At 49.1% G+C, this 18,202-nt stretch overlaps 1 protein-coding gene across 6 annotated transcripts in view; it reads right to left on the bottom strand.

The window, feature by feature from the left end:
* The window catches only part of SFI1 (SFI1 centrin binding protein), a 281,420-nt gene that overhangs the window by 214,003 nt on the left and 49,215 nt on the right, over positions 1 to 18,202 (bottom strand). For 4 of the 6 annotated variants that reach the window (XM_068105729.2, XM_068105731.2, XM_068105732.2 and 1 more), the window contains exons 5-11: positions 12,907 to 13,024; positions 11,844 to 11,964; positions 9,512 to 9,668; positions 8,987 to 9,139; positions 8,665 to 8,735; positions 7,326 to 7,418; positions 4,642 to 4,739 (exon numbers count right to left, since the gene is read on the bottom strand). In XM_068105729.2, coding sequence (XP_067961830.2) covers positions 4,642 to 4,739; positions 7,326 to 7,418; positions 8,665 to 8,735; positions 8,987 to 9,139; positions 9,512 to 9,668; positions 11,844 to 11,964; positions 12,907 to 13,024 — 811 coding nt within the window. Of the gene's footprint in view, positions 1 to 4,641; positions 4,740 to 7,325; positions 7,419 to 8,664; positions 8,736 to 8,986; positions 9,140 to 9,511; positions 9,669 to 11,843; positions 12,670 to 12,906; positions 13,025 to 18,202 lie in introns of those variants that run through there. The other 2 variants (XM_078772540.1, XM_068105733.2) reach the window with 2 other exon arrangements.

The raw sequence follows: 18,202 nt of genomic DNA, 5'->3' as shown, positions 1-18,202 counted from the left end.
CCCCCTCTCGCCTTTCCTGGGCAAACGCTCCGGGATAATGTGTGTATATATATTGCTGCCCGATAAACAGGCTTGTGAGAGTACCTGAGTGTTTTGTTTGAATAAAGCAACTCGGACGAATTCCAGCTTTTTGTCGCGTCCATTCTTCCGATCGACGTGGGAGCCCGAGCTCCTTCATTGGTGACCTACCGACATGGACACGGCAGTCGCCCTTAAACTGCCTACCTTCTGGGAGGCTCACGCGGCGGTTTGGTTCGCACAGGCGGACTCCCTGTTCGCCCTGCGAGGCATCACGGCCGACGACACCCGCTTCCACCATGTGGTAGCAGCGCTCGGTTCAGCCACCGCGGCCCGCGCCCTGAGCCTCCTCGAGACCCCGCCAGCCGCTGACAAATACGGCACGATTAAAAAGCTCCTCCTCGACGCTTTCGCCCTCCCATCGGCGGAACGCGCACGGCGCCTGCTCGACCTGCCCGAGCTCGGCGACACGCGCCCTTCCGAGCGAATGGACTACATGCTTTCGCTGCTCGGCGAGCACTCTACGGCATTCCTGTTCCGGGAGCTGTTCCTCCGTCAGCTGCCTAGCCCGGTACGCCTCGCCCTGGCAAGCACGACGATCACGGATCCCCGTGCCCTTGTCAGGGAAGCCGACAAGATCTCCGCCGCAGGCCAGCGCATCGCAGCAGCGACCTGGGACCCACCGCCGTCCGACGCAACACCCATGGCGCCCGAGCACCCGGCACGGTCGACGACCAAACTGCCGACGCAATTGGCGGCCGCTACACCGAGCCGACCACCTCCAGCATGACGACCGGGACCTCCACCTGACCAAGCGTGGTGTTACTATCATGCCAGGTTCGGACAGAAGGCCCGGACATGCCGACCCCCGTGCACCTTCGGCAGGCCGGGAAACGGCCGGGCCGGCGTTCATTACCAGCCATGAGCGCCGGCCACACGGGCAACTTACTGTTCATCACGGATAAAGTGTCCGGACGGCGCTTCCTGTGCGACACCGGCGCCCAACTGAGCGTCATACCCGCCTCTGACCAGGACAGGCAGTCCGCGGTTTGCGGCCCCTCCTTGGTTGCGGCCAACGGATCGGCCATCCGCACCTTCGGCCCGCGCAACGTCACCCTCTGCTTCGGCGGCCAACGCTTTACTTGGACGTTTGTAACCGCAAACGTGCCCATGGCTCTGCTAGGCGCCGACTTCCTCTGCGCACACGGACTGCTGGTGGACGTCCAACGGCGTCGTTTAATCAACGCCGAAACCTTCAGCTCCCTGGTATGCACATTGAGCAGCTCCGCGCCGACCGAGCTGGCATGCGCCCTCCCGGCGGCGAACGAGTTTGCTCGCCTGCTCACGGAGTTCCCGGCCCTCACGCGGCCGACGTTTTCAGCCGTCGCAGTACGGCATGGGATCGAGCACCACATACCAACCACGGGCCCGCCTGTCTACGCCAGAGCCCGCCGCCTCGACCCAGCCAAGCTCGCCGTGGCCAAAGCCGAGTTCGACGCTTTAGAACACCTCGGCATCGTGCGGCGCTCCGATAGTGCGTGGGCTTCGCCACTACATATCGTCCCAAAGCCAGGGGGCGGCTGGCGCCCATGTGGCGACTACCGCCGCCTTAATGACGCTATCACCCCCGACAGGTATCCGATCCCGCACATCCAAGACTTCTCTACCCGTCTGGCGGGACGGGTCATTTTTTCGAAAATTGATCTCATACGGGGATATCACCAGGTACCTGTCAGGGCGGCCGACGTCCCTAAAACGGCAGTCATCACGCCGTTCGGCTTATTCGAATTCTTACGGATGCCGTTTGGTCTCAAGAACGCGGCTCAGGCGTTCCAGCGCTTGATGGACGGCGTGCTGCGTGACCTGCCGTTCCTTTTTGTTTACCTGTACGACATCCTCGTCGCCAGCACGTCCCGGGCCGAGCACCTCCTCCACCTCCGAACACTGTTCGGGCGCCTCAGCGAGCACGGCCTCATCGTCAACCCGGCCAAATGCCACTTCGGCATGACGGCCGTTGATTTTTTGGGCCACCACATCACCAAGAACGGGGCCGTGCCGCTGCCAACCAAGGTCGAGGCCATCACCACGTTCCCGCGTCCCCGCACCATAAAGGCCCTGCAGGAATTCCTGGGAATGGTGAATTTTTATCACCGCTTCGTGCCCCACGCTGCTCAACTCATGCGGCCCCTCTACGAAGCCCTCCGGGGCAAGCCGGCCAAGCACGACATCGCCTGGTCCGCAGCAATGGACGCGGCCTTCCAAAGCTCAAAGCGGGCCCTCGCCGACGCAACACTGCTCGCTCACCCGGTGCTCAACGCTCCCATCGCCCTCACCACGGATGCCTCCGACTACGCGGTGGGCGCCGTACATGAGCAATGGGTGAACGGGGTTTGGCAGCCACTCGCTTTTTTCAGCCGGCAGCTCCGGCCGAACGAGCTCAAATACAGCACGTTTGACCGTGAGCTCCTCGGTCTACTCCTGGCCGTCCGCCATTTCCGCCACCTCCTGGAGGGCCGACCTTTCACGGCGTTCGTCGACCACAAGCCGTTGGTTTACGCAATGGCCAAGGTCACGGAGCCGTGGTCGGCCTGCCAACAGCGCCACCTCTCCGCCGTGTCGGAGTTTACCACGGACATCCGGCACGTCGCCGGCAAAGACAATGCCGTGTCCGACTGTCTTTCCCGGGCCAGCGCGAACGCGGTCCACCTGGGCGTGGACTTCGCGCTTATGGCGGCGGACCAAACCACCGACACCACGGTGCATGCCCTCCGGGCGGCAGACACGGGCGTCCGCCTGGCCGACATCCCCTTCGCGGACACTGTCCTGCTCTGTGACGTCTCCCAGGGCCAGCCTCGCCCCATCGTGCCCGTCACCTGGCAACGCCGCATCTTCGCCTCCCTCCACCGCCTTTCCCACCCGGGCCGGAAAGCTTCCCAGAAGCTGGTGTCGGCGTGATTCGTCTGGCACGGCCTTCGTCGGGACGCCCGCGATTGGACCAGCACCTGCACAGCCTGCCAACGGGCCAAGGTCCACCGACACACTCAGGCCCCGCTGGCACCTTTCACCGTGCCCGAACGATGTTTCGACCACGTCAACGTGGATCTGGTGGGCCCCCTCCCCCCGTCACGGGGGTTCACACACCTGCTCACCATGGTGGACAGGACCACCAGGTGGCCGGAGGCCGTTCCCCTCGTCTCCTCCACCACCGCCGACGTGGCGCAGGCTTTCATCGCCACCTGGGTCGCCCGCTTCGGCGCACCGGCGGACATCTCGTCAGACTGCGGACCACAGTTCACCTCCGAGCTGTGGGGCGCGGTCGCCCGCAACCTGGGGGTCAAGCTCCACCGTACTACGGCCTACCACCCCCAAGCAAATGGGTTGTGCGAGCGATTCCACCGCTCCATGAAGGCCGCGCTCATGGCCGGCCTTCAAGACGGCGGTTGGGCCGACCGGCTGCCGTGGGTCCTTTTGGGCCTCCGCACGGCCCCCAAGGAGGACCTCCAGGCATCCACCGCCGAGCTTGTCTACGGCCAGGCGCTACGCGTCCCGGACGAATTCGTGCCCGACGCTACCAGTCCCTGGTCCGCAGCTCACCAGCGCTCGGACCTCCAGGAGGCCGCCCGACGGTTTGCCCCCGTGCCAACATCCCACCACGGTGACCCCCAGTCCTACGTCCCCCCAGCGCTTCGCACAGCGGAGTATGTTTTTGTGCGTCACGACGCACATCGGGGGCCACTCCGGCCGCCGTACGACGGGCCCTTCCGGGTCCTGCGACGGGACGACAAGTCGTTCGTCATCGACATCGGCGGCAGGTCGGACCGGATTGCGGTGGACCGCCTCAAGCCGGCGCACGTGGACGTCGACCAACCACCACGGGTGGCCCTTCCGCCGCGGCGAGGCCGCCCCCCGTCCACGGTGCCCCCCACTCGACCGCCCACCACCACACCGGACCGGACCCCCCCCCCCCCATGACCCGCCAGGGGTCGCTTTGGCCGGGTCATCAGGACCCCCCTCAAATTGACCCTGCCGGTGCAAGTCGATTCTGGGGGGACGTGTGTAGCGGCTACCGCTGGGTTTTCACAATCGCCTTGCACCTATCAAGGACGCGGAGCGATCACCATGCCGGGCTCGTCCAGGACGCCCGGGCAGGCCCGTGCTCAACTTGCCAGGCCTCGGTCGGGACGCCCGGGCATGCCCGGGCAGGCTCGCCCTCAACTTGCCAGGCCGCAGCCAGGATGCTCGGCCACGCCCCCTCTCGCCTTTCCTGGGCAAACGCTCCGGGATAATGTGTGTATATATATTGCTGCCCGATAAACGGGCTTTTGAGAGTACCTGAGTGTTTTGTTTGAATAAAGCAACTCGGACGAATTCCAGCTTTTTGTCGCGTCCATTCTTCCGATCGACGTGGGAGCCCGAGCTCCTTCACATACACACATGCATACATACATACATATATGGCCATATATGTGGTAATGATGTGTGAAGGTGAGATTGAAAAAGCACACAATAAAGAAATGAAAGGGTGAATTAAAACAGCCCGGCAGGTAACCGGGGGTACAGCACGTGTGGTTCAGGGCATATCAGAAACAAAGGGAAAGGGTTGTGGATGTGTGGTGACCTCACCACCAGGGTACGGACGCCGGCGATGCACTCTCGCTCTGGCGCACACCTTCCTTGTGCTGCATCACCTCTTGCCATAAACACCAGGTGTCGCGTAACAGCTTCCGTGGGCGCGTCCAGGTGGAAGGAAGGCAGAAGGGTCACCGAGCAGAAGAGAATTAAAGATTACGGAGATTAAACAAAGGTTGACAATACTTCGGATTATAGCAATTCGGTATGAAAAATGACAAAAGCCACTCAACCTGCAGCATAACGATGGCAGCAACGTAAATGGCTGCGTTTGTGAAGGGGTGGGGTGCGGACTATGATGGAGGTGAGTTGCACCGATGATGTTGTTCCAGGCATATGAAAGTCGGACACGGTGGGATGCTCGATAAGGTGCTGCGTTTCAACATGAGTTAAACTCTGTGCAATTCAAGAGACGATTATACAAATTTGTTTCGAAAATTAGTTTTTCATATTCTCTTTTTGTACCATTGTCATGATCGTCATGGGGCCCGCAAGGCTAACCCCCGCTCTAGCAGGGGAAATGGCCTCAAAATGCCTGTTGTTGTGTTGTTGTTGTGCCGTTGCCATGATTGTCATGGGGCCCGCAAGGCTAACCCCCGCTCTAGCAGGGGAAATGGCCTCAAAATGCCTGTTGTTGTGTTGTTGTTGTGCCGTTGCCATGATTGTCATGGGGCCCGCAAGGCTAACCCCCGCTCTAGCAGGGGAAATGGCCTCAAAATGCCTGTTGTTGTGTTGTTGTTGTGCCGTTGCCATGATTGTCATGGGGCCCGCAAGGCTAACCCCCGCTCTAGCAGGGGAAATGGCCTCAAAATGCCTGTTGTTGTGTTGTTGTTGTTGTTGTTGTTTTTGTGCCATTGCCATGATTGTCATGGGGCCCGCAAAGCTAACCCCCGCTCTAGCAGGGGAAATGGCCTCAAAATGCCTGTTGTTGTGTTGTTGTTGTTGTTGTTGTTTTTGTGCCATTGCCATGATTGTCATGGGGTTCGCAAGGCTAAGCCCCGCTCTAGCAGGGGAAATGGCCTCAAAATGCCTGTTGTTGTGTTGTTGTTGTTGTTGTTGTTTTTGTGCCATTGCCATGATTGTCATGGGGCCCGCAAAGCTAACCCCCGCTCTAGCAGGGGAAATGGCCTCAAAATGCCTGTTGTTGTGTTGTTGTTGTTGTTGTTTTTGTGCCATTGCCATGATTGTCATGGGGTTCGCAAGGCTAAGCCCCGCTCTAGCAGGGGAAATGGCCTCAAAATGCCTGTTGTTGTGTTGTTGTTGTTTTTGTGCCATTGTCATGATTGTCATGGGGCCCGCAAGGGTGACCCCCGCTCTAGCAGGGGAAATGGCCTCAAAATGCCTGTTGTTGTTGTTGTTTTTGTGCCATTGTTATTGTTGTTCGCAGACTACCTCCCACCCCCCGACGAGCGATCTTGTTCCAAGCGTGCAATACGTTCTTCTAACACACCCCTTTATTTGGGTGGTGTATAGGCAATAGGCCGTCGCCTTGATTGCTCCCAAAAATAACCAGGTTACGTACATGAAGCAAAAACATGTGTACAGCGTATGTGCGTACATAATACATCGTGCTTTTATAGCTCGGATAATTCCAATCGCACTCTCCCCCCTCCGAACAAAAATGCCAGGATGGGCGAAAAAAAAAATTCAAAACTTCTCGGCATCAAACAAAACGTAGAGAGGCACAACTGCAGGTGCCATCATTAATCTGTGAACATTTCAGCTTCCCAAGTCAAATGGTCTCAGAGGAGCAGGTAAAAGATCCAACATACAAACTTTCCCTCCATTATCCACACACCACCGAGTATTCCACCATCAATGAACAAGAGGAACGTTTCAACATCACATTTCCAGACACTTCCCCAAATCCTCTCAAATGTTCCCTGTTCATTGCACCTGTCACGTCGTCAAGCTTACTCTTCGGATAAACTTTACTTCCATTTGTCTAATCTTGATATTTCCAGGGCAACGGAGCCAGATAGAGAGAGTGCCACAGTTCCAATCAAATGGCTTACACCGTATCGTCGCTTTTCTCATTGTCCATTTACCTTTGCCATTTCATGGACAATGTGTAAAGTCGGAAATGTGAGACCGATCCAAGAACAAAAAGGGAATGAAAGCCAAGCACCTATTATATTACAGCGCAGCACCCCCAGAGTGTTCGCTGGGTATCGAGTAGGCCTGGGTTGCAGGTTTCCTTGGCTCCTCTCTCCTCATTCTCTTGTTGCGTCCACCTGTGATCCCAATGTTACCTTTTGGCCTCTATCTCCTCACTTTTTCCATGAGGCCAGATTTCGTTTTTTAACAGGTCGTGGAATCCATCATTGCAGTCAGATCTTTCCTCTCACTTTTCTTGGATCATCACCATGAGTTTTCCTCTATCACCCTCCATTGGTACCTGGTTGTTTCTGACATTAAAACGGGAGGTGCTTTTGGATCAGTGGTCTCCTCGAGTTGTAGTCTTTCGTTTGCCACACGACACCACCCTGCTCCTCTTTACAAACCTTCCTCACTGGCTAATAGCTCGTGCTTTCCGCAACACCACCTCAGGAGAATGCGCAGAGAGCACCATCGTTTGCAATTGATATAACGCACACGTTTAAATCACTTTAATCCCAATCCAACTAAGTGTGGAACAGTCGGTGGTGCACTGGTGCTCGGCTCCGAGTTTGACGTACCTTATTTTGCCAATGTCTCGTAGCCAGAAGGTAGTTTGTTGTTTTGGCACGTTTATGAAGCACTGCCCTCCTCAGAGCAATAACACACTTTCTCTGTGGGACAGTAAGGACAACAAAGATCCAAAACACTCTTATACACAAAGCTTCATCTATCACAGAACATCTACAAATAACGTATGCAAAGGTAGAGAAATGTTGCACCCCTTACCTTCATTCCTTTCCCCCTCAATGTTTTCTGTGCATCTCTCTTCCAAGACTCTCTGAAAAATCTCACACTCTTACTATGTCTCTTCTCACCGACTGGGCATCCTCCGTCGTGTGAAGTCATTCCTTGGCACACCTGAGCTCCTCACCACATACAAGGCTTTCATCCGCAGCTTAATGGAGTACTGCTCTCCCCTCTGGGCCGGTGCTCCTGCCTCACACCTAGCTCGGCTTCACGCTGTTGAAACCAAAGCTTTCAGAATCATTGGAATCTCCCGCGATGAAGCTACCTCTGAGGGCCTTTAACCCACTCACTGCAGGCTGGTTGGTGGTCTTTCCGTCTTCTACCGACTCCTCTCTGGCCTTGCCCCCCCCCCCCCAGCTCTCTCTGGGCTCTGTCCCCCAAATATTCCTACAGGTCGCACAAGATCTGCCTGCAACCCTCTTATGGTTAAACTGCCAAAATCAAGACTCTCTATTCACCTTCACTCCTTCATTCCTCTTTACTCCCGCCTCTGGAACAAACTCCCTCACTCTCTTCAATCCCACTCCTCCCTCCAGGTCTTTAAAACAGCTGTTCACCACCATCTCTTATCCTCCCCCATCGAAAACCTTGATCTTTTCTATCCCCGTTAAATCACCCCAGATCCCCTTTTTTTTTTGAAATACCGACTTCTGTCCTGGAAGTTCTCGCAGTGTCCATGCGTTTTATACTTTCCCCTCCCCCCCCCCCCCCCTGCATTCCCCTGCCTCCTCCCCCCCCCAAGCCCCCACCCTCCCACAGATCTCCCGTTGTCCCCGTTCTCTGCTGTTGTACTTGTGTGCTTCCCTCTCTCTCCCCATCTTGTCTCCCGCTCCCTTTTTTGTATGTTTTGTGTGTCCGGTTTTTTTCGTGATTAATGTTCGCTCTTACACGAGCCTCGATCTTGTATACAAAAAAATAAATAATAAACCGCACATGTCTTCCCAGCCTCCCTTTTTTAGCTCAGCCACCCACCCGACGCCATATTGCCCCCCCCCACCTCCCACACTAATTTATAATCATGCAAATCAATGCAATCAGTTTCCAGAAGAACAAACTGTTTATGATTGGCAGGTTACACAAAGCACAGCTTTATAAAGCTATTTTAAGCACCAGGTTGTGCTGCCGGTGGTGAAAGATGGCCTGGCGTGCTGCCTCGCGTTGCTTGCGGCACAGCTGAGTGTCTGGGTGGAGAGTTAATGAGTGCAATCATTAACTCATTGTTAGACTATGAAAATGCAATTGCATACATCGATGGGCATATGCTGGACTTTCGATCACTCAAACGTTATTGTCCCTGTCTGTAGCATCCAGCGAACATCACAAGGGTCTCCGGCGAAGCATGCCGGTGCTGCAGGCAAGGACACCCAAAAGGGAAAGACCATGAAGACCCCAGCACCAAATACAGGAGAATCTAAACACCTCCAGAGGATACAGCGACTCCAAGCACACAACGCTCCACGAGTCTGGCTGCGGCGTGCCTCGTCGGCCTCCTCGGCATGTGCGCTCTGCCGGGTTAGCCAAGTCCACCTCCAGCACAACAGGTAAGCGGCAAGTGTGCGCTGTGTACACCACTGTCGTGCACGGTCTTTAGGAGAGGTGAAAATCAGTCATTGTGAAACACCGCATGAGGCCTCAAGCAAACAGCTCACATCTGATCTCCGACGATACGCAGACCCCATGAATGCGCACAAATGCACCTCAAACCTCTTCTCGTATCCTTTCTCCTTAAATCAAGGGGCAACTATGGCTGTGAGCTGTGAGCGAGTCACATTTTAATGCAACACATTCCAATTATCTTTGCCAAAATGACACCTGGAATCGGCGAGTCCAGGAATTTCGACTCAGGATAGTCCTTCACAGCATTTCCAGTTTCAAATCACCACCACCCATGATGAACCACGTCATAGATCATCAAAGAGGAGAGCTTATAGAGAACGGGTGTGGAGGGAAAACTCACCCAGGTGTCGCTGCTTCGTTCGTCGAATGCTGACGTATAGTAACCAACGGTGAAGGGCACGATGCATCCCGGACCGGAAGTCGTGCTGGTGAGACGGCCGCAAGCCGGGCTTCTCCTCTTGACAGCTCCCGTGTTGCGAGTTCCATTGCTGACATATCTGCAGAGCAAAGAAAAATAATTTTAAACATCATTCAAAGCAAAATTAACAAGAGGGAGAAGTGCTTTGCAATACAGTCACATGAAAAAGTAAGTACACCCCATGTAAAGTTTTGACTTTTTCAACATATTTCAACATACAGCTATTTGATCTTCATTTCAACAATATTGACAGATAAAGGTGATATAATATAACAAATATCATGAAACATTTACATTTTGTAGTCCATTGTATAATTTAAATAAACATAAATGCAAATTTCGCATGTGGAAAAAGTAAGTACACCCTTGGCTCTAATAGGTGGTATTGCCCCGTTTGGCAGAAACAACCTCAAGTAGGCGTTTCTTATAACTGTCTACCGGTCTCTGACATCGACTGGGAGAAATGTTTGCCCACTCCTCCATGCAGAATTCTTTCAGCTGTGCGATGTTTGAGGGGTTTCTTGCATGCACAGCTCGTTTCAAATCCCCCCACAACATCTCAATGGGATTTAGATCCAGGCTTTGACTTGGCCATTCCAGAACCCTCCATTTCTTTCTTTTCAGCCATTCCTTGGTGGATTTACTGGTATGTTTAGGGTCATTGTCATGTGGCAAGGTCCACCTTCGGTTGAGCTTCAACTTTCCGACAGATGGCCTCACATTATCCTCAAGCACCCTCTGGTGCAATGAAGAATTCATAGTGGATTCTATGATGGTGAGCTGCCCAGGCCCTGATGCAGCAAAGCTGCCCCAAACCATAATATTTCCACCACCATGCTTTACAGTTTGTATCAGGTTCTTGTGCTCAAATGCTGTCTTTGGTTTTCGCCAAACATGTCTTCTGGTACTGTGGCCAAACAGCTCTACCTTTGACTCATCTGTCCAGAGCACATTGTTCCAGAATCAATGCTGGTCTCTGCCTTGGTGTTCATTGGCAAACTTTAGTCTTGCCCTAATGTTCTTTCTGGACAGCAAAGGTTTCCTCCTGGCACACCTCTCATGTAGATCAAATTTGTGCAGCCTCTTTCTCATGGTTGACTCGTGCACTTTGACATCAACAGTGGCAAGAGCTACCTGTAGGTCCCGTGATGACATTCTGTGGTTCTTAGAGACTTCTTTCAGCATCTTGCGGTCTGCTCTCGGGCTGAACCTGCTGGGGCGGCCTGGCCTGAACATGTTGGCAGTTGTTTGGAATCTTCTCCACTTGGAGATGATCTTCCGGACAGTCGAATGATTGATTTCAAATTGTTTGAAGATCTTTTTATATCCCTTCCCAGACTCGTAGGCATCTATAACCTTCTTTCTGAAGGCCTCAAAGAGCTCTTTTGATCTCGGCATGGTGACGCCACACACTTCAACAACAAAGAGCAAACCAAACTAAATGTCTGAGGTTTAAATAAGACAGGTTCCTCCAAGATCCTCTCTAACGATGTTCTAATTATTTGCAACTGAGCTGGTGCACCTGATTCTAATTTTAGGTATTTGAAGTAGTGATAAATGTAGGGGTGGACTGACTTTTTCCACATGTGAAATTTGCATTCATGTTTATTTAAATTATACAATGGACTACAAAATGTAAATGTTTCATGATATTTGTTATATTACATCACCTTTATCTATCAATATTGTTGAAATGAAGATCAAGTAGCTGTAAGTTGAAATATGTTGAAAAAGTCAAAACTTTACATGGGGTGTATTTACTCTTTCACGTGACTGTACATGTCCCCATACCGGTGTAACATACCATACCAAGTCCAAAAAGGGTATAACTCTGAAAAATTGACGAAACTTCCTGAAACTCGAACATGTTCTGTAACTGATCATAATAAAGCCATGTACCAAGTTTCAGTTGAATATGGTGATGGGTAATGGGGAAAAAAGTCTGAAAAACCACAGGTCGGAAGGACAGACGGACAAACGGAGAGCAAACCCATCGTACCCTCGGTGGGGGACTAATAAACAAACAAGCCAACAACACAAACAATAAACTGCCAACAAGTTTATGGTTAAAAAAAAAAGAAATAGGGTGAGAATGAGTGGGGGAGGTCGAGGGTACGGGGTGCGGCGGAGGGAGGAAGGGAGAGGGAGAATAACAATTCTCCACAAGCCATAGACAACCATCCAAAAGGACCAATGTACAACAGTCATGACTTTGCAAAAGCAATGTCGGAGAGATGATCGGGTAAGATCTCACCCTCGCTTGTGGTGCGATGGTCCGATGATCAGAGGCGAATGCACTTTGCGGTTGCTGCACCGACCTCACGTTGGAGCATCCGGTCCAGACCGTCACATCGACACGGGCCCTGTCTTTGAGGCTTACAGACATGCACAATGGTTAGAAATTTGACATCCTCGTCAAGATAGGTCACCCCCTTCAATGGGCCTCGGCTTTGTATACAAAAAAAAAAAGGCTTGGCCAGTTACATGTTCCCATCCGATCCCTTGGCTCATGATGCAGGGAACCTGGGTTCAAATCCCATATACCATGTGTTTGTCCATCGTTTCCTAATGCCCTTGTAAGTCATGTACAATTTTACATTGATGTCTGTTAATGTCTTTCTCCTGCATGTGATTTATGACCAAGTAACACCAACTCTGAGATCACTGTAAATAATCAAATACGGCACTCTGTAGGAGCGCATAACCTTCACCTGGCTCAACAGTTTATATTTTGTATCCACTTATACTTTGGATCTGGATTCGGACCTGAACCAAAACCGAATCTGCTTGTTATTGTCACCGAACCAACTCATCCACAAAGTTTTGTCATCATGTCCACAACTTTTTGAAAAATCTTGCTATATATCGTTTTTTGCCCGATAACTCAATGGTGAAGAATTACTTCGAAATTAAAAAAAATTCTCGTATCCGGATCTTCACCAAAATCTTATCATTTCGTCCGTGTCACATACCCAACCTTTCCATCAAATCTCGTCCGAATTCGTCCAAAACGTTGAGATATCCTGTTCATAGACAAACAGAAAGACAAACAGACAGGGGTGAAAACATAACCTCTGCCCACTTCGGTGGTGGAGGGAGTAAATACGAGTACATCAACAAAACCTCACAATGTATTTACACGAGATCTCCAACCAGGAAAAAAACAACAAAATTGAAGGTGGTGTTCAGTTATAGGTTCGTAGGATTACAGTTTCCATATTCCCCACCTGCCTTTTGCTCCGCTGAAGAAAATTACTCGTTCAAAAAGTTGACTTCACCAAGACAGCGAAAACAGGGGTCATGGGTTAATGTCATACCTTAGGCAGGTGTTCCATCGAAAGGTCAGAGCTCGTGAGTGCATAGCGAGCTTCTCTTTACGATGATCTATATAGAGTCGCCACGCGGTCCATGAGCACTGCAACCGGTTCCGTTCAGCTATTTTGTACGCAGGAAGTACATGGGGGTTGGGGGGGGGGGGGCACAAAACACGTAAACATGTGTGTGTGTGTGTGTGTGTGTGTGTGTGTGTGTGCATACAAACACACATACACATGGACACACACCACACCTCAACACCATCCATCAAAAAAACAAAAACCTACTAACTACTGCTTGGGTGGATCAATCAGAAAAAAACCCAAGAATGATTGCATTGTGGTCACAACCTGCGACAAAGTCCGGTAACGGGCCGATTGGGAAATGCGGATTAAAAACACTCTTAAAAGATGAATAGTGTGATTGGGAAACACACATTTAATGCGCCATCAAAAGATTAACTCAACACCTCACCATGCATTGATGTACCGTGCGATCTGACGGACTTGATTAAACCTTACTTTTGTTTGACGTACGATTAGATTCTTCAGAGTCCCACATCGTGAATAACACTCGACCCAAACAAAGCCAATGGGAATAGTAATTTGAGTTACCCAACGCTTGATCACCATGCGTTCTGACATACTGTGCATTCTGATGGGCTTGATTAAACCTTAATATTTTTCGACATCTGATCATATTTTCTCCTTGTGTTTATGGGCTGTGTAAAAGAATTGTAACAAACCCGGGCAGTGTGTAATCAGCAGGACTAAATGTGTTGGGCCCAAAGAAAACCAACAAAGCGACCATATCATTTTGTCTTGGTGCTATGGTGGGTGGAGTCAAGCAACAGATGTGGGTGTGGTCTGGCAGCAGTCTGACCAATGGGTGCACATTACAAAAATCGACCCCCAACAAGAACCCCAACAACAGCAACGTGAAGCTCTTGTAGACCTGCGATTTGTTGCAGGTAAAACAGGAAGAAACAAGTACACATACATTCAAAGTACACCGCCCCCATGCCAAATAAATAAATATCCTACAGCGCGGCATTGCCGGCGTCTTGGCGCCCGGCAATACCGCCGTGCAGCTCATCGAGACTGTATTGGGAGGGAGAGGTGTACAGTAATTGATTGATTGCATAATTAAAATCAATAAATAATGATCATAAAATATTATCTTAATCAATTGCCTAATAGCAAACCTAAACCACCAGTGTTTCATCCGAATTTGTAACTTTTTAGAAACGAAATAAATAAATTCATGAATCAAAAATTAAATAATTAATCGATTAATTGACGAATCAATATATAATTGATCGATTAATTGATCAATCCATAAATCAAAAATATCCTTTGGAGCCACATCACTTGGTCACTGTCGTGTCCAAATATCAACTTCCTCGCTCAAGACGTACCTGAGATATTGCCCAGAAGAGAAAGAAAATAAATAAATGACATGAAAATAAAGAAATAATAATCATTAAATAATTAAATAATTAATCAATTGGCGAATGGAATACTGTTATGTTTATGGGAGGTAGTGATGATGTAGACCAGGTAGAATGTATAGAATAGTGTGCTCCGACTATCGTGAAGAAGAAGAACCACCTCAATGTACCATAAGTAGGGATCCGGTAGACCGTGTGTCGGGTTAAGCTCGTATATTCGTCCCCATCACGAGGAGTGAGGCTTCTTAATTAGCGAGGGATTATGGGTAAATTAATCCCCTGTGTGTTGTTGCCTCTGTAATTTATCCTTTGTTCCTTATAACACCGCATTAGACACCTAGCCAGAATCCCGCCTTTAAACACACGAATTAATAAACACTAACCGGAAGCCAGGCATGAAAGCACTGCCACTGATTACCCCGACTTTGTGAGCACACAGAACGGGCAGGCCGAGAGCCACGCCCCGAAGAGCAGTGATTGGTCGAGGGTTTGATTGATGGGAAGGACTGGTAAGAAAGGAACTCACTGATAGGAGCAGAGACAGAGACGTGGCAAGATGACGTCAGAGCCGGTTCAAAATAGTTGGAGCGGCGGACATTTTTTTCTTCTCGTTCTGGATGCCATAGTGGACGGTTGTGTGCCAACATCTTCTAGCCTTTTTCCGACTTTGGACCCGATAGCGAACGGCCGTGTGAGGAGATCTTGCTGGTGGTCGTGAGAAGGAAGAGCAGTCCCCACAATAAATCGCACACATTTATTTTCATTCTTTTATATTTCCCTTTGCCTGTGTGCAGGTCTGTATGGAGGGTCCCTCAATTTAGGAATTTAGTTTTATCATGCATTTCTTTGTTACCTGCATTTTCTTTAATAAACCTGTTTATTTTTGTACATTTTAAACCTGTGTTGTTTGAGTTAATTTATGGCAGGGTGAAGGCTGCCGGTGGGTTCCCTGAAGGTAAGCACTCCGGCTTCTCCCCCACTTGCCCCCAAGCATATCCTCCGCTGTATTTTTGATTTAACGCCTCAGTTAAAGCTGGTTCGGAGATCCGTTTCCTTGGACGGCTTTAATCGAGAGGAACACGAGAATACCTAAACCACCACAGTTTCACCCGAATCTGCAATAAAAAAAATTAATGAAGTAATTAATGGAATAATTAAATAATTTATCGATTAATTGATTAATCAATAAATCAAAAATATCCTTTACAGCCAAATTACTTGGTTATTGTCATGTCCAAATATCAGCTTCCTAACTCAAAAGGTGCCTGAGATATTGCCCAGAAGAGAAAGGAAATAAATAAGTACCTAATTTATCGATAATAATAAAATAACTCATCAATTAATTGATTAATCAAAAAACAAAAAATAAAGTTTTTGCCAAAGCACTTGCTCCCCATTGTGCCGAAATTTCAGCTTCCAAGCTCAGAGGATGACTGAGATATCTCCCGGACAAACAAATAAACAGGAAAGAAAACAAGAAAACAAACAACCGGAGTGAAAACTGAGTACTCCCTTTCAGCATGCGTCATTGTCAGGCCCCCTTTGGTGCCCGGCAATGACGTGATGCAGCGCCTGGAGATGGCATTGGAAAGGAGCGGTGTACAACAAACAAACAATGACGTTATACAGTGCCTGGAGATGGCATAGGAAAGGAGCGGTGCACAAACAAACAAACAAGACACGTCATGCGTAGCATGATATTTGCAAAATCCGCCCCCCCCCCCCCAAAGTTTTCCATTGCTACAGCAAATTGTCCATTTCGTGAAGATTAAAATTAACGATCTTGATCAAAGCTCGGGTCAACAGGATGAAAAGTGATGATTTTTTAGATGAAAAACGATGATTTTAGAAGTTTTACCTTGAAATGACCTTGAGTTGACCTTTGACCTCAAAATAGTTGGTTTTCCTATTTATTGACACAATGTGCAAATGCTGTTCAATTTCCAAGTCAATCGGATGAAAATTGATGGTATTTCAGATGAAAAGTGATGATTTTGGAAGTTTGACCTTTAGGTGACCTTTGACCGATTTACCTCAAAAATAGTATGTTTCCCAATTTAGTGACTCGATATGCAAATGCTGTTCAATTTTCAAGTCAATCGGTTGAGAATTGACGGCTTTTTAGATGAAAATTGATGACTTTTAAAATTTGACCTTGAGTTGACCTTTGACCTATTGACCTCAAAAATAGTTCATTTCCCAATTTATTGACTATATACAAATGTTATTCAATTTCAAGTCAATCGGATTAAAAATGGCGATTTTAGAAATTTGACCTCCAGATGACCTTTGACCTCAAAATCAATAGGCTTCTCAATTGGGACGACCTAGACAACTTGGTGAAGTTTCGTGACGATCGGTTTAGAATTTTGACCTGTAGGCCGGTGACAAACAGACGGAACCACAAACGCAACCGACCAATATACTTGAAAAAACTTCGATTTTGCAAGTAAAAAAGAGCAGAGATCGCAAACCCTCACCAGGATGTATTCTCAGTGGTTTTTAAGGCTTTTGTATTAAAAACAAATATGGCGGCCGAACCACATGACCGATGACGTCATCATTATTTTTTTCTCCACCAGTTTATGCCGACATGACGCTCAATAAATTTCATCTTGATAGGATGAAGTTTTGTACTTGTAGAATTATGACGTCAAAATGGATGCACCTATGACATCATCATTAACATATTTTATTCCCCATGGAGAGCTCTTTACAATGAGCCATGTCTCAAATTTTTATATTCAGTGCTTTCAGAGATAGAGGTGCAAAGTTTTTCGATTTTTCCAAGATGGCGGCCAAACCACATGACCTATGACGTCATAATTATCATGAAAAAAATTGTACAGGTGGAGTTGCACCTACGGTGAAAATTTCCTGTCAATCGGACCAACGGTTGCAGAGAAAATCATATTTATTCTGTGCGGACAAACAGACAGACAGACAGACAAACAGACAAACGGACTCAAATGCAATACCCTCTCCTTTGGTGAGGGTAACAAGAAACCGGAGTGAAAATTGAGTCCTCCCTTTCAGCGCACGTCATTGCCGGGCCCGCTTCGGTGCCCGACAATGACGTCATGCGGTGCCTGGAGATGGCATAGGAAAGGAGCGGTACAAAAGAACGGCACTTGGTGGAGAGCACACCTCTGCAGGCTGAACAGTTTACATTTGTATCCAAATGTTGGGCCAGATCTGGATTCGAACCTGAACCAAAATCAAATCAGCTTGTTCTTGTCATCTAACCAACCAATCCACATCGTTTTACCACAAGTCGTCCACGACCTTTTGAAATACCGTGCCTCACATTGTTTTTTGCCCCATCTCTCAATGGTGAAAAATCACTTGAATATTTAAAACATTCTCGTTTGTGGATTCGCATTTTCACCAACATCGAATTGATTCGTCTTTGTCACACACACAACCTGTCCATCAAGTTTAATACAAATCCATCCATAACTTGCGATACATGCTATTTATCGGTTTTACTCCGATCACTGAATGGTGACGAATCATTTAAAAAATTCTCGGATCCGGATCTGAATTCGGATCTTCACCGAAATTGAACCAATTCTTCCTTTTCACAACACAACCTGTCCAACAAGTTCCGTCCGAATCCGTCCACAACTTTTTGAGACTGTGCTGTATATCAGTTTTAGCCCGATCCTTCAATGGTGAAGAATCACTTAAATGCTCTGATATCCGGATCCGGATCTTCACCAAAAACAAATCATTTCCGTCTTGTCCACCACCAAAACTCTCCACCAAATATTTCAGCCGAACCCATCCACAACTTTTTGAGATACTTCTTCTCCTGTTCACAAAGAGGCAAACAACCGGGAATGAAA

Source organism: Myxine glutinosa, chromosome 2, assembly GCF_964187855.1.
Source record: "Myxine glutinosa chromosome 2, kmMyxGlut1.1, whole genome shotgun sequence".
Classification (NCBI taxonomy): domain Eukaryota; kingdom Metazoa; phylum Chordata; class Myxini; order Myxiniformes; family Myxinidae; genus Myxine; species Myxine glutinosa.
This window is presented reverse-complemented; position numbering and strand designations above follow the sequence as displayed.